Source organism: Hippichthys cyanospilos, chromosome 3 (genome assembly GCF_059441005.1).
Source record: "Hippichthys cyanospilos isolate Australia breed blue-spotted pipefish chromosome 3, RoL_Hcya_1.0, whole genome shotgun sequence".
Taxonomy (NCBI): Eukaryota; Metazoa; Chordata; class Actinopteri; order Syngnathiformes; family Syngnathidae; genus Hippichthys; species Hippichthys cyanospilos.
This window is the reverse complement of record NC_142371.1, coordinates 10,875,885-10,890,000: the sequence shown is the minus strand read 5'-3', so window position 1 is coordinate 10,890,000 and position 14,116 is coordinate 10,875,885. Positions and strand designations below refer to the sequence as shown.

The 14,116-nt window shown below is 39.6% G+C and overlaps 1 protein-coding gene across 8 annotated transcripts in view; it reads left to right on the top strand.

Moving 5' to 3' along the window:
• The window catches only part of snap91a (synaptosome associated protein 91a), a 46,927-nt gene extending 32,865 nt beyond the window's left edge, over window positions 1-14,062 (top strand). For 2 of the 8 annotated variants that reach the window (XM_088409855.1, XM_088409854.1), the window contains 14 exons: window positions 1,042-1,119; window positions 2,571-2,813; window positions 3,850-3,933; window positions 4,212-4,280; window positions 4,545-4,691; window positions 6,059-6,130; window positions 6,288-6,503; window positions 8,848-9,045; window positions 9,132-9,150; window positions 9,909-9,999; window positions 10,060-10,146; window positions 10,796-10,933; window positions 12,240-12,336; window positions 12,502-14,062. In XM_088409855.1, coding sequence (XP_088265981.1) covers window positions 1,042-1,119; window positions 2,571-2,813; window positions 3,850-3,933; window positions 4,212-4,280; window positions 4,545-4,691; window positions 6,059-6,130; window positions 6,288-6,503; window positions 8,848-9,045; window positions 9,132-9,150; window positions 9,909-9,999; window positions 10,060-10,146; window positions 10,796-10,933; window positions 12,240-12,320 — 1,523 coding nt within the window. In that variant the 3' untranslated portion in view covers window positions 12,321-12,336; window positions 12,502-14,062. The remainder of the gene's footprint in view (window positions 1-1,041; window positions 1,120-2,570; window positions 2,814-3,849; window positions 3,934-4,211; window positions 4,281-4,544; window positions 4,692-6,058; window positions 6,131-6,287; window positions 6,504-8,847; window positions 9,046-9,131; window positions 9,151-9,908; window positions 10,000-10,059; window positions 10,147-10,795; window positions 10,934-12,239; window positions 12,337-12,501) is intronic. The other 6 variants (XM_088409858.1, XM_088409857.1, XM_088409856.1 and 3 more) reach the window with 6 other exon arrangements.
• Window positions 14,063-14,116: the final 54 nt, after the last annotated feature.

The following is a 14,116-nucleotide window of genomic DNA, read 5'->3' as shown; positions in this document are numbered from 1 at the left end:
GACTTGACTCATCCTGCTGTTGAGCAAATTGACCAAACGACTATTATTCCAGCAGGTGGGGAACTTTAACACTCAATGATCATGCAAAAATGAATCATTTGTATGATCGTGACTCACACTTTTCTGATATGCTGCTTTGCCCCATTTTCTAGGACCTGCAATAATTTTTTCAACAAAGCCCATTTTTTTAAATTGGATTCTTCTATGCTTAAATCAACATGACCATGTCTGATTTATTCTTGATTGTACCCAAAATCTAAAGTGTTTTACGCCACATAGATTTTGATGGAGAGGTTTGCAGGAGATACTGTAAGTCAAAACATTATGCAGCTGGACCACAGATATGAAGTAGAGAGTGAGGTTGAATCATTTCAATATATTCAAAGATCACTAAAAAAATGGTGAATTCCAATATTGGGTACAGAAGATCAATTTGGCACCTAGACCTATGATTTGAGTATTGACACAAAGAACTGAGTCAAAATACAGGCAGCAACACGCCTTTGTAATTTCTGCCCTCCTGAGCTACTGTCGTATAATGTTTACATCCACCACAACATTAATACTGTAGTAGTAGTAGTAGTGGTAGATAAGCAGGCGTTTGTGAGAAAACATCTGATCCTTTAATATCGCTACATAGTATTAAATCCTACCAAATCCAAAGGCCAAGTATGTTTGTCAACAAAAGAATTAACCTTGTCCATCCCTGAACTTAACATGCTATGTCTTGTCACAGACTGCCAGCAACTCTTTTTTTTTTTAAATTATTTTGGCATGGTACAGTGGAATACCAAAAATGTTATAGACAAGCCTAAAGATTGCAAGCAACTCGTGACAACTTGCCTCATCTCATTGAATGCAGCATTATGCAGCCCCTTAAAACTCTCCTCGTGATGAGGCAGTCAAAACCTGACTGTTGGGCTGTATACTCCTTGTATTCTTATCCTGATACTGACCTCTCATTTTTTTTTGTTGTTGTTTTTGTCCATTCCATATTTCCCTCCATGTGTTGCATGGGTCGTGTTTGGTGTCATACCCTAGATGCGTTTGCACCCTCTCCAGGAGATGGTCCTGCCACTGTGGCTGCGGGTCCTGCTACTGATGCATTTGGTGAATCTGGTGGGTGAAAAAAAAAAAACTTGCGCAAGAATATTGATACACCCCCTTCCTTTTATGTATGTTTCGAGAAGTTGACGTTTTAACAATGATTTTATTAGGATGTCACAAAATTTAAAACTTAACATTTTTTCATCTCATGACTGCCACAGCTCAGCATGGTAAGCACGGTGCTTAATAAAACTATGTCTACTTTTCTTCTCCATGACCAGTAATCATAGTACAGAGGCTAAACAGCCATGTTCTTTTTCTAGGCACAAACTTTGTTTTTTATTTTTTACAAAAGACATAACAGTGTGCAAGAATGTGGTGTGCAGCCGCTTACCCTGAGTCTCCGTTGCCCCGAGCCCCACCCTCAGCTACCATACTAAACTTCTTAAAGGGCCAGACTAAGCCTGTGCTGTCCATTCCTGCTGCTGTCCCAACTTTAGTCAGTAGACATAGGTGTTTCTCTCTCCAGAGCTGGTTGTCATCGGGGTAGCAGCCATCGCACATTGACCAATCTAGAGCCCTTTATGACAATGACAATGCAGCAGTCATATTACTTAGTTTTTTTTTTCTTTCATTTTACTTGCCACGTCAGCACACGTGCACCACCTACTTCTCTTTGTACAGCTGCAGGTGTGCCCCATGCAACCAAACCCTCATGCATGTCCAAGCAAACAGCTCACCTGTTACAATTGTGAAGAGGATCGACTTGTTGCGGCTGTAGATTCTTTTGGGCTAAAATACCTCTATATGGCACCATGACACTGTTGATGTAGAATAATGAGCAGTGATTTAGTATTAGGCAAAAATGCCTTTATTTGCGGCTGAGCAATGTTGAATATTAACAGGCTGTTGACTGGTTCAGACCTGAGCGTGGAAGTGTTATTGCAGTACATCGGGTGCTTAATTTCTTATTAAATATGAGGGTTTTTTTTTTTTTGGTACTGACATTACTAACCAGGAAATAAAATGTCTCATTGGCTGCGCCTCTCACTGTATGGTGGCAGCACACCTTTCATGGCATCCTTCGAAAGCTGTCTGACCGAGAATCGTCCATACATGAAAATTTGCTGTCTCTCGTCTATAATGAAAACGAAACTGAAACGCGTGCTCATCTTTAGATAAGGCGGCCGTGTATTACCACTTGCACAGATGGTATGGGGATGGTGTAGAGGCGATACAAGGGCGTTCCTTCTCTGTGCTAAGAGTGCAGAATAAGCAAGGCGTTTTTAGAATTCATCAGTGAAGGAAAATAACACTTTAGGGTGTTTAGGGTGATAAAATAACATTGTAACATGGTTAAAATCTCCTAAAAGTTGAAATTCCATAATAGGGCACTTTAGATTATTCACAAGCATCTTGCCACACAGATATTCATGTTTTAATCCTCCACCCCCTTCCTTTCTTTTCTGCTCAAAATTCACCCAACCCTGCAACTTCACCCCCTGCTGCTTCTCCTGCTGAAGACCCTTTTGCGACGACCGAGGGGAGTGCGGATATTACTCCGGGGTTGGACCTGTTCGCTATGAGACCCGCTGACACGGGCACCACTGCCATCACCCCTCCCGCCTCCATTGAGGCGCCGACCATCGCTGCCCCCGTCGTCGCCCCCGCCGCTGCTCCCACCCCTTCTATCACAACCACCACTAGCACCTCCGACACCACCACCACAGAGACTGCAGCCGCTCCGACTCTAGATCTCTTTGGTGGTAATGTCCTTTCACTCTCATTATGCTCTTCTCATTAGTCTTCATTATGACACTGATGTTTAGATGTTGTTTGCTCCTGCTTTCGACCTCATTAATAGAATCATTGCCGATAACAGAACATCATTTCATGTATTTCAGATATCTATACGCTGCATGTTTATGTTTCAGTATTTGCTCACATATTTTTTACAAACCTCCAGAATTTCTCGTAGGAAAATGGATTCATCCTTTATTTTTTTGCCATTAGGCCAATGCGGTAAAAGTATTGCTACGGTGCCAATGAACAATGTTTAAGTGAATTGGTGAGCTTCGTTTAGACAAATGCAGTGTTTTGCCTGTATCTTGGGGCATTTTGAGCACAAGAAAATATGTTGAAATTAGTTCACTTGCTTCAATTCGACAAAAGCAATACTTTGCTCCCATCTTTTCGTATATCAAAGATTTTTGCTTTTTGGCTCTCATGGACGAGGGGCACTATATGTATATTTTCCTTCATTTTGTTTTCTATGTTCATTAAAACAAGCATCTCAAACACCCATCTAAAGGCCAACCAAAAAAGAAAAAAAAAACATTTGTCATTTTGGGGTGAAATTACAGTTCACCCCTTTGGATTCATGTCTTTCCTCCTATCTCTATCGGCAGATATGGCTCAACTTGCTTTGATTCCTAACCTAACAGTAATTGAGACAACATTTAGACAAGCGTTCTCCTACATATGAACACTTTCTGATTGAGACAGCTCGTTTGAACAATTTGCACTTTAGTTTAAGTGGAATATTTTGCAGTTAGCTGCAAAATGTGATGGTTTGAAATTGAAATACTTTCATTCACAAGGACAAACGCAATGCTTTTTTTCTTTATAATCAGAAACTTGCAATAGTTCCCTCAAATAATAGTCTGGTCATTGGTTTACATTGTATTGAGGTCACTGACCACGGAGCACTTTCTCCTTTTTCCACACCACTCTTGTTAATTCCTCATTTTGTTTACATTGGATTTGAAATCTGAAATTACGTATTATGCCTCTGTGTTCTAGATATGCTTGACTCTATGCCTGAGCAAAGTCCCACCACGGAATCCAAAGCTGCTACCACTCCTAGCGTAGACCTTTTTGGTGCAGGTACAGAAGCTGATACTCAAGTGCAGTATCTGTGTATAAAACCTTACCATACTTGCACTCTTCTGTTGAATACCTACTCCTTTCCTACTACACATCTTGATTTTCCCTGGTAGTCATATGAGAGCTATGCATGAAACCCACAAGCATCGTGTTCTCCCCAAGGCTGCCTTCTTACTTGAGCTGTTTCTACCTGCTATGCTAATACTTTTCTTTGCTCCTCGACCTCCACCATTTTCTTCTTTCTCGCACTCTGCCTATTGCTTGCCTTGGTCAATTAGACCTCCCTGCTGTTTCACGCGGGCCTTCTCCTTTGCCTGAGCCGGCTCCGTCTGGAGAAATTGTCACTGGTGAGTTAAGGTGCATTATTTAAATGGAACCTCTTCTGTTTAACTTTTTTCATGAAGGGTGCAACAAGTCTCCACTCGTCATGCCCAGCACTATTTAAAAGAGGCGGTAAAGATGCATGAAAGCCTGCTCTCTTGCTTTGCTTCCTTTGCTATAGAATGTTAGCGCTATAATAGTTTTGACGTCTTGGAAAAATATGCTGTAATAATACCGTAATTTCACTGCTTCCTTGTCTGTTTCCTGCTTCAACTCATTCTCATCTCCAGACCCTGCTCCTGAACCTGTTCCTGTCCCTGCTTCAGCTCATGCTCAAGCTCCTGTTGATGTCACAACACCAGCTGCTGTGGCTGTTCCAGACACTGATGCCTCCTCTCCACCCAACGCAGAGCCAACCCCAGTGATTGACCTTCTAGGCACGTCTAACTCTCATCAGCAAACACTCTTATCAATAATATTAGCTTGTCATACTTAGTGGCTCAGGAGTAAGAGCAAGTCGTCCAGTAACCAAAGAAAATAAACACTAACTTAAAAATTATTTTTCAACAACATTTGAGGAAGATTGCATCTGTCAGCCACATGAATTATGATGTTCAGATGCACATTTCTCTATCGGATGTATTCTTACTTATGGTAATTACGGGCGAGCTAGGCTAGTTGGCTGTTAGCAGTCAGGCCGAACAACTTTGGCTAACACGAGCAGTTTATCGCCGTCTTTTTTTTTATGCCTTATGTGTCCCCGATCGCTTTGGGAATTGGAATTGTTGTGAATCATGAATACCAGTAAAATTTGCTCAAAAAGTTAATTAAAAAACGTGGAAAAATTCCATAGGTCCCAAAGGCTTCGAATTCCAGTGAACAAAAATATGTTGGTTGCGTTGCCTAAATGTCTGACAAACACAGGTGTGAAGACAAAGTGAAGACATGAGCTAGTGACTTTTCATCCCAAATTTCGAAAAAGGGAGTTCCCTCACTTCACAAGGCACAACAGCAACTTAACACAAAGGCTTAGTGCTTTTGTTTCCTACCCACATATACAAAAAATATAAAATACTTGCGCCCACATAATTTTGAGTCACAAAATGCTATGACTAACAGGGTGAAAAGGACCCTAACATATCGGTGTTATTAACATGCCCTTTTCAGGTTTATTTTGGCCTCAACCCCATAGAGTCATGTAAAATCCTGGGTATTATCCATCTATCCTTCCAAGCATCCATTTTCTTAGTCACTTATCCTCACTAGAGTTGTAGGCATACTGGAGCATATCCCAGCTGGCTTCGGGCAGTGGGCGATAACACCATAAACTGATTGGCAGCCAATCACAGGGCACACAGAGACAAACAAAACAACTATTCACACTCACAAACACACCTAAGGGCAATTGGAGTGTCCAATAAACCTATCATGCATTTTGTTGGGAACGTGAGAAGAAACGAGACTACCCAGAGCCACGCAAGCATGGGCAGAACTTGCAAATTCCACGCAGGAAGGTCGAATCTGAAGTCAAACTCGCGACCACAGAACTGTGTAGCAAACATGATAACGTCTGCATTATAATAACTTCTTTCTTGTCATTGCACGGAACACATACTAAAATTTGTTAGCTCCTTTATGTTTCCTCACATATTGAGAACGTTCATTACAAAGTGGAAAAAGTCTTATAATATATCCTTGAATATGAAAACTCAAACACTGTTGTGCCATTATTATTATTATATTTTGTGTTGATTTTTCACTCCTTTTTTGAAAATTTATTGTGGACATTTGGATCTCCCTCCAGACACCTTCAGTGGCTCAGTGAAGGAAACACAGAGCTCTGCTCCTGGTGGACCTGGAGGCGACCTGTTGGGAGGTACAAGTGTTTACCTTCATAGCAAATTCTTCTCGCTAAAAAGTGAGATGGGATTGGCTATATCTTACCTGCAAGCCTAATGAAGAGCAGCATTATAGGAAATAGATGGTTGTTGTTTTACAAACAATAGTCACAGCCCTATGTTTTTGTTGATTAGATATCATGTCCCCCACCCTGGCACCCGCTGTGGTCCCGACCCTCGCTCCAGCTTTGGCTCCAGCTCAAATGCAGAATGATCTTCTTGAGTCAGGATTTGAAGCTCTAGGTTCACTTCCGTCTCCGACACCACCTGCGCCAGCTATACCTATGGTACCTGTTACAGTGGAACCCGTAAAAACCACACCGGCACCCTCTGGTGGCTTTGATGCTTCAAGTAAGTTCCATTTAAAGGTTTGAATTTGGCAGAAATGGTAAAGGAGGTGTAAAGCTTTTGAACATACAGTATCACAATCTTGCTTAATTTTGCATTAGTGCATCGTACACTGAAACACAGCACTTTGGGTGTCAGTCCTTAAAGGCAGCCGTAATTCTTGTTGATGGCTTGTCTGGTGCATGGATGACATCATGTGACATGCTTCTACCACTATTGTTGACTGCTTAACTTCTCACCATGGCACTGTCGATGATTGATCGGATTTTTCGCTTGTTTTATTGTGGCCCATTCACACAAGATGTGCTTTCTTCTGCTTTGGCTCTGTTTTGCTCCGCTCACTCTCCTCCACTTCCTTCATCTTCACCTTCTTCTCTGCTGGCTTCCTCTTGCTTGTTTCTTCTAATGTATAATTGGTGAGTTCAAACTCCACGGTGCATCGTAGCATGTGCACTTTTTGAAGTCCGCCTCTTGTTTAAGGATAATTTGCATGTTTAAAAAGGAATTATGTTTTCCCTGAAAGTCTGCATGAGACAAAATTAACACGTTTGTGGAATTATTTGCCCCCAGTCATCTCGAGTGTTGATTTATTTTTTTTATCCCAATGACATTACAGATGAAGTTAATAGTGATGTTGCGTGTAATGAAATGGGAAACGTATACCGCAATGATTATAAAAAACAATTCATAATAGTTTGTTTTACATATCATAATAACAATTATAATGCTCCTCATACCTATAATACTAATAATGAGACACGTTGAGGAGATGATTGTACAATAATTGTATGATGTTATTATCATGTAACAACACTCTTTATTTTTATAATAAAGAATAACACTTGTAACAAAAAAAAATGTATAGACTTTGAAAACTGATTTGGAGTCATTTTGGGGAGCTGGACCCAAATGGGCTTAGATTTATTCAATCACCACATTTTTTTTTTTTGGTATTTCTTCTGTAACACTGTCTTCCATATTGATATGTATACTGTAATCCATACAAACTTGAGGTTAGAGAAATGTGTGTGTGTGTGTGTGGGGGGGGGGGGGTATCTTTCATGGTGCCAAACAAGCATGCCAGACTGCAGTTTTTGTTTCAATGTTTGATTAAATACAGGTTTACAAAAAGGGTGATTTCCATACAAGATAGTAAAACTTTTCCACAAGTTAGTATCAGAATAAAAATAATGCATATGTTTCTACACTTGACAAGGTCACATACTGTAAGATTACATTGCGCCTTTAGCAATACGTGTATTACAGTGTAAAAAGTCTTCATTTGTAGAGACTTGTATTGTGGCAGGTGTCTCCTTATTCTGTGCTTGTGTTTACCTGGATTAAGGACATGTGAATTTACATTGCATTAATTACTTTCTTAGGATTTATGTGAAATTGAAAACAAGGAACAACTAGTTTTTGGTAGCAGTTAATTATTGCACCTTTGATGAGCACAATGCACCAGGTTGATTTTTTTTTCTTCAATATTGTATATTTCACATATATAGTCTTTAGACACTGTGCTCAATATGCTCCAAAAGCATAAAGGTAGTTTTGGAAATGCATTCTCAATGAAGCTCAAATGCAACTTTTTTTGTTTTTATTTCTGCAATATTAAACAGTTTTTGTAATCATTTAAACCACTGCTTCTCAATTATATTTTGCCAAGGAAAGAGATCCCCCAGCTTATTGCGCCTACCATAAATAGACTATAAAAATTGTAGCAATATACCTAAACCTAAAAGCAATATAAATCGACTTTCAACAACTGTTGATTATTTTGTGTGTGTGTGTGTGTGTGTGTGTGTGTGTGTTTTTACAACTGTTAAGTGTGTCAAAGTGCCTTCTTTTATTTCAATTACTCTTCACATGACAAAATCAAAGGATTTTCCCAGGGGTCATGCACCCCCCATCACTGCCATCACTATTTGAGAAGCACTGTTTGAATACTGTTGTTTTCATGTCTCATAAATGTCTTGAAATTAGGAAAAATGAACGCTAGATTTAGTTGGCACCCCGATTTTATCCCAAATCTGTTGAAAAACTCCATGCAAGGAAGGTTGTGCTGACCACTTTATTACCACTACAAGAAAAGGAAAACAAAACAGAATGTGACATCAAGTATGGTGACACTTGTTTGTAAAAGAGTTCTTTACTTAAAATGTAAAATAAAGCTCAGGGTGTACATGTTATACTAATATACGTTACACTGAGGTCACTGTTTCCCTCGCCTTATACTGTCTAATTCACATCTGCCCACTGCCTGTTCTGGCTAGATTGGGGATTAAGAGTCGTGTCATCTGCGGTGGCTTTTTAATGTTGCGCCTTTCCCATCCTTTCTTGCTAGTGTTTGATGGATTAGGTGACTTGCTGATGGCTGCCGTAACACCGCAGAGCACCGGGGGAAGCACGACAGGAAGCGCAGCAGGGAGCATGGGAACTCCCGTCACAATGGAAAACATTGCGGCTGCTCCACCTGCAACCCCACCGCCGACCAAAACTATTGCGGGGGATCTTGACTCTTCATTGGCCAACCTGGTCGGAGGTACAGCGCATGTATTGTATGAATGTCATTGCTTATTTACATGAAAACCAATGTTCCATTTCTTCTTTTTTCTTTCCTTTCTTTAGACCTAGGAGTGAAAAAAAAGTAAGTATGCTCATTGCTTTTGCCTTCACATGTCGTAACATGCTATATATGCATCCATGGTGAACAAGTGTGTCATTGTAATTGCGTTTTCATTACAAAACAAACTAAAAATTTAAATAATGATGTGTTTTATCTATTTTCATTCGAAAACCCAAATTTTTTCATTAACTGAAGCGCACCGAAAGTAAAAAACTAAACAAATAAAAGATTGTGGCTCATTTGGACATTTCATTCAAATCGGATAGTTTCATCTTCCAACCTATGTTTACATTTTTGTTTTATCCTATTTCATACTATAAATGCTATATAATGCGTAGCTATTTTTGTGGGAAAAGGCATGTTCGTTACAATTCAAAACTTAATAAATGTAAAAAAAAAAAAAAAGGACACTTTGTTTCCCTTTGTTATTCTGTCTTGCAAAGCAGACTGAAGTAGTATGATGATTTTTTTTTTTTTTGCACATCTGTAGATGAAAGCAGGAAATAGTTTTCATTGAATCTAATTGAATCGTTTTGAATTGAAAATTGTTTTGAATCGAACTTGGAAGAAAGTCTGTTTATAGCGATAGACTGCAAGATCTTCCCGTGAAAATGATGTAGTTGGCCGTGCTCGGGATGTGGGCAGTTGGAGATGGCTTTTTATGCTGAGCACGTGTCTATGTGTGTATCCATTCTGATTATTCTCCTTGTGTGTACTGTATATGTGGCAGAGGACAAGAAAAAGAATTTATAGGGCTTTCTAATGATATCTTTTTGTAGGGACCCACAGAGTGAGAAGAAGTTAACTGGAGGAGCCAACTGGACCCCTCATGTGGCCCCCACAAGCTGGACCACGCCCGGTGTACCCATGGTGAGAACAACTCTGACTGGTGGGCTGACTACACGTGTAAATTTTAATGTGCACAACCAGGCTGGTGTGGCTCCTGGCGGACCTGGAACAGCGCCCACCAGTGGAGCAATGGTGCCACCAATGAGTGCTCAGCCTGGTTTTGGTATTGTGAGTATTTTCCAGTGGTGGAAAAAGTACTCACTTGCTTTGCCTGAATAAAAATACAGATACTTCTGTATAACATATTGGAAAAAAATATAGAAGTATTGACCTGGAGTGAGTGAATCATAAGCGGCGACTCCAGATATAAACAACAAAGTGTTGTTCTGAAATCACGTTCCGTCGCCAATTCAGGCCATTTAAAAGGACCTATTTTTGTGGTGTTTTGGTGTGTTGCGCCTGTTGCCAGCGTTTAGAGCAGTGTCTAGCATAAAGTAGCCACTTGAGTTCCCCAGAGAGTATTTGGACTACTTTTCAGAGGCAGGTTAATTGTCAAAAACGACTGGACACTTTGAAGCGGACACGGTCGCCGTTATTTCCTGTCATTGTTGAACACACCTGGCTCCGTTAAATGTATTTTCTGTGGGTCTGTCACTTTGTCTCATTTAAAAAAAATAATAATAATAATTTGGGGAGAGATGTCCAAAATCACAATTTCAGTTTAAAAAAAAAAAGTTATTTGAAAAAATATAATATGACAATTCAATATTAAGTGGAAATGTGTCATCGGGTCTTTTGAAACTGTAAAAAAAAACCATCCTGCTTTTTTGTGTTAGCTTGTTGTTCCCATTTTACAAAGCACATGGACTGTGTTCAGCCCGCTGCAGGAGGACCGGGAGCTCCCATGATGCAGCCCATGGTGGGTCAGCCTTTGATGGGTCAGTCCATGATGAGACCTCCCTTCGCTGGAGTAGTTGGAGCCGCACCTGGAGGAGCTGTGGTACCAGGAGCACAAGTAAGAAGGCACACGCTATAGAACTACTGAAGCATGAACGTTTCTGTTTCAAAACATGGAACGTTTCAATTTCAAAACAATTGTTCCCAACCTCAAACTTTCTTTGCTGTACTGCCATTATCATCAAGACAACATTTTGATTTTCTCCGCAGACAAGTGTAAAAAATGTTACAAATAAGCAACACAAATGCAAAAGCATAAAATATACTAACTTAGGGATTTTCCATTTACTTTTCGTGACTCAATCAGTGTAGTACCAGTCGTTAACTTTAGCGGTTTCTCTATAGAGCGTTCAGTGAAATGTTTAATTGGCAGGTCCCATCATCGTTTTTAGTGAATCTGTGTACACGTAGTAATATCAAAAAAACAGTACAGATCAAAGTTTTGGACTCACCTTTGCATTCGGTTTCTTAAAGTAATGATGGTCACTTGTTTTTCTTTATTCAAGCTTCAAGAGATTCAAGCGTTTTATTGTCATATGTATAGTACAGTATTATTATACAACAAGGAAATGTTTTTTTTGTTCACTTCCCCGAGTATCAGACTACATTCCATATTCGAGCGACAAGTAAATAGCAATAAAAATAGCAATAAAATAAAATAAAGGTAGCTGATTGGTTCTTGCCATCCTATGAATTTTAACAATCATCCATATAGGGCTGTGTATTAAACTGACTTCTGCAGCACGACTGATGGTCCCAATCCCAATGGTAAAGCAATAATAAAAATACGTCTTGAAGCTCGTTGCGAGAATACCAAGAGTGTGCAAAGTCCTAATCGTTGCAAAGTGTGGCTAACTTGGGGCGACACGGTAGACAACTGGTTGCTACACCCGCCTCGCAACGTGGAGGTCGTGGGTTGGCTTCGGCTCCAGTCATCCTGTTTGGAGTTTGCATGATCTCCCCATACCTGCGTGAGTTTTGTTACCTCAAAACTGCGATTGGCCGGCAACCAGTTCAAGGTGTAACCCGTTTACTACATGAAGACAATTGGGGTAGGTTTTAGCACACCTCCGACTCTCATGAGAATAATCACCAAGGAAAACGGTTGGATGGAGGGATATTTTAAAGAAGCTAGAAAACAAGACGTTTTCATTTAATTACCTTTTAAGTACGTCAATTCCTATACGTTCATTTATAACCTTGATGCCTTTAGTGAGTCTACAATGTAAATAGTCAAGAAAATAAAGAGAATACATTGAATAAAAAGCCACGTCCAAGCCACTGTGCCTGTATTCTGTGTTGAGTGTTTTGTAAATACATTAACCCATGGCGAGTACTTTTTTTTTCCGAAATCTTTTCCGCAGATTTCTCCAGGGCCCGTAAGCCAGAGTCCCAAAAAGCCGAAGGATCCCCTAGCCGATCTCGACCTTAAGGACTTCTTATAACACAAATGAAAGAAGGGTATGTATATCAGTTTGTTCAAATAATAAATAGGTCAAACACAGTTTACGGAAGTAACAACCTGAAATCACGTAATGAAAAGTTTGCGATAGATGTGTTTACGCATTCATGTGTTTAGAATAACAAATAAATAAGATAATGAGGGCAAACCGTTCTGTCTTGTAGACTCAGATATTTTCCTCGACAGTCGGACGCTCCCATCGTTTACCCGGCGTCTGTCAAGATTCCAGGGATGCCAAGGGCCCTGCCAGTCCCCCTCTTTTGTCTGCTTCTCGACATGATAAAAGCCTCCTTCGTCCATCTTCTTTCTGTTTCCTTTTCCCGTGTGATGTTGTAGCACAAACTGTGAAAGTGAACCATAGCGGATTATAAACCGTATACGAATATATATGAGAATCGAATTACAAGTGCGTGCTCATGTAGATGTTTTGAACTTTTTGTCTCAAGCAAAATCTCACAAAAAAACTTATCTTGAAAAAGTTCTTGAGTGAAAGTGAAGGCATACTGTATGTGATTAGACTTATTTCTTGTGTTGAATGATGGTTGTACTTTGGTGTCTTAAGCTCCAGCCAGTCTTGTCCCTTGCCTCCTTAAAAAGGGGGAGGAGCTTCTCTTCTTTCTGCTCTAATCGGATGAGCGTGCCCAGCAGTTTCTTGACAATGATGTTGTGTCCCGTTTACGGAGAGGTCCCAATTGATGTACATAGACTACACTGGTGAATTTGACGATTGCGTCTCTATTCTGTACTGTATGTCTGTTGAAGAGAATTATAAATGTGAATCTGACATGAAACTGTAAGGAGTCGTGAGTGTCATTTTGTCATCATTTGAAGAAAAAAAAAGAACCATAATAATTATAGTGTATAGTATTGAATAAATTGTGTGGGCCTTTGAGATATCAATTGAGGCTTTGTGTTTATTTTTGTTTGTTGGTTTGTTTGTTACTATTTTGTGTCCGTTGTCTTATCTTTTAAGGATGTCTGGCCCAAGTGTGGCAAGGCTACTGTTGGAGATTATTTGTTTTGCGATGGTCGTACGTCCGAATTTTATTTTAAAGAAAAATATGTATTCATTTATCATGGAAACATTTCACTTGAGCCCCCAATGATACAATTCCACTCTTAATTACGTGCAGTGTAAAAAGAATGAAAATAATAAACCCTATCAAACCATTTGTGGAGACCAATAGCCAAATAACATTTCGACTACTGATTTTTTTTTCTAAGAACATATGGTTTGCAATTTTATCCAAACTAGGCACTGCTGTAAAATGAAACAGGTTTCCCTCAATCAAGAGATCTGCTTTTGTGTTTTACATCCCAGTGACCAAATATCTGGGTATAAACAGGTTTTTATAAGGGCACTGCAATTTTTTTGAAAGCTGTTCATTGGCATCAAAGATTTGTAGTTGCATTGAAAGCCTCCAATGAATAAAGTGTGCAGAGCAGAACCCCAATCGGTAGCCTTTTTTGCCAATGTTACATGTATGTATATTTACGTATGTGTTGACATGGATTTGAACTAAAAGCTATTTGCATTAGAAATACAATGACATATCTCTCTGTGATTTGCATTGACTTTCAAATGTAAGGTTGTACAAAAGAGATCTGATTCAGATTAGCAATTTTCATGGATGAGTTAGAATTTTATTTTTGTTGAATTTATTTTATGTATATCCAAATGCATGTAAGCCCTTTGAGATGCAATAAACGAAGGATTGAACTTCACATTTCCCCCTCATTTTTGTCTTAACATAGGGTGGATGGACAAGGACATAAGTC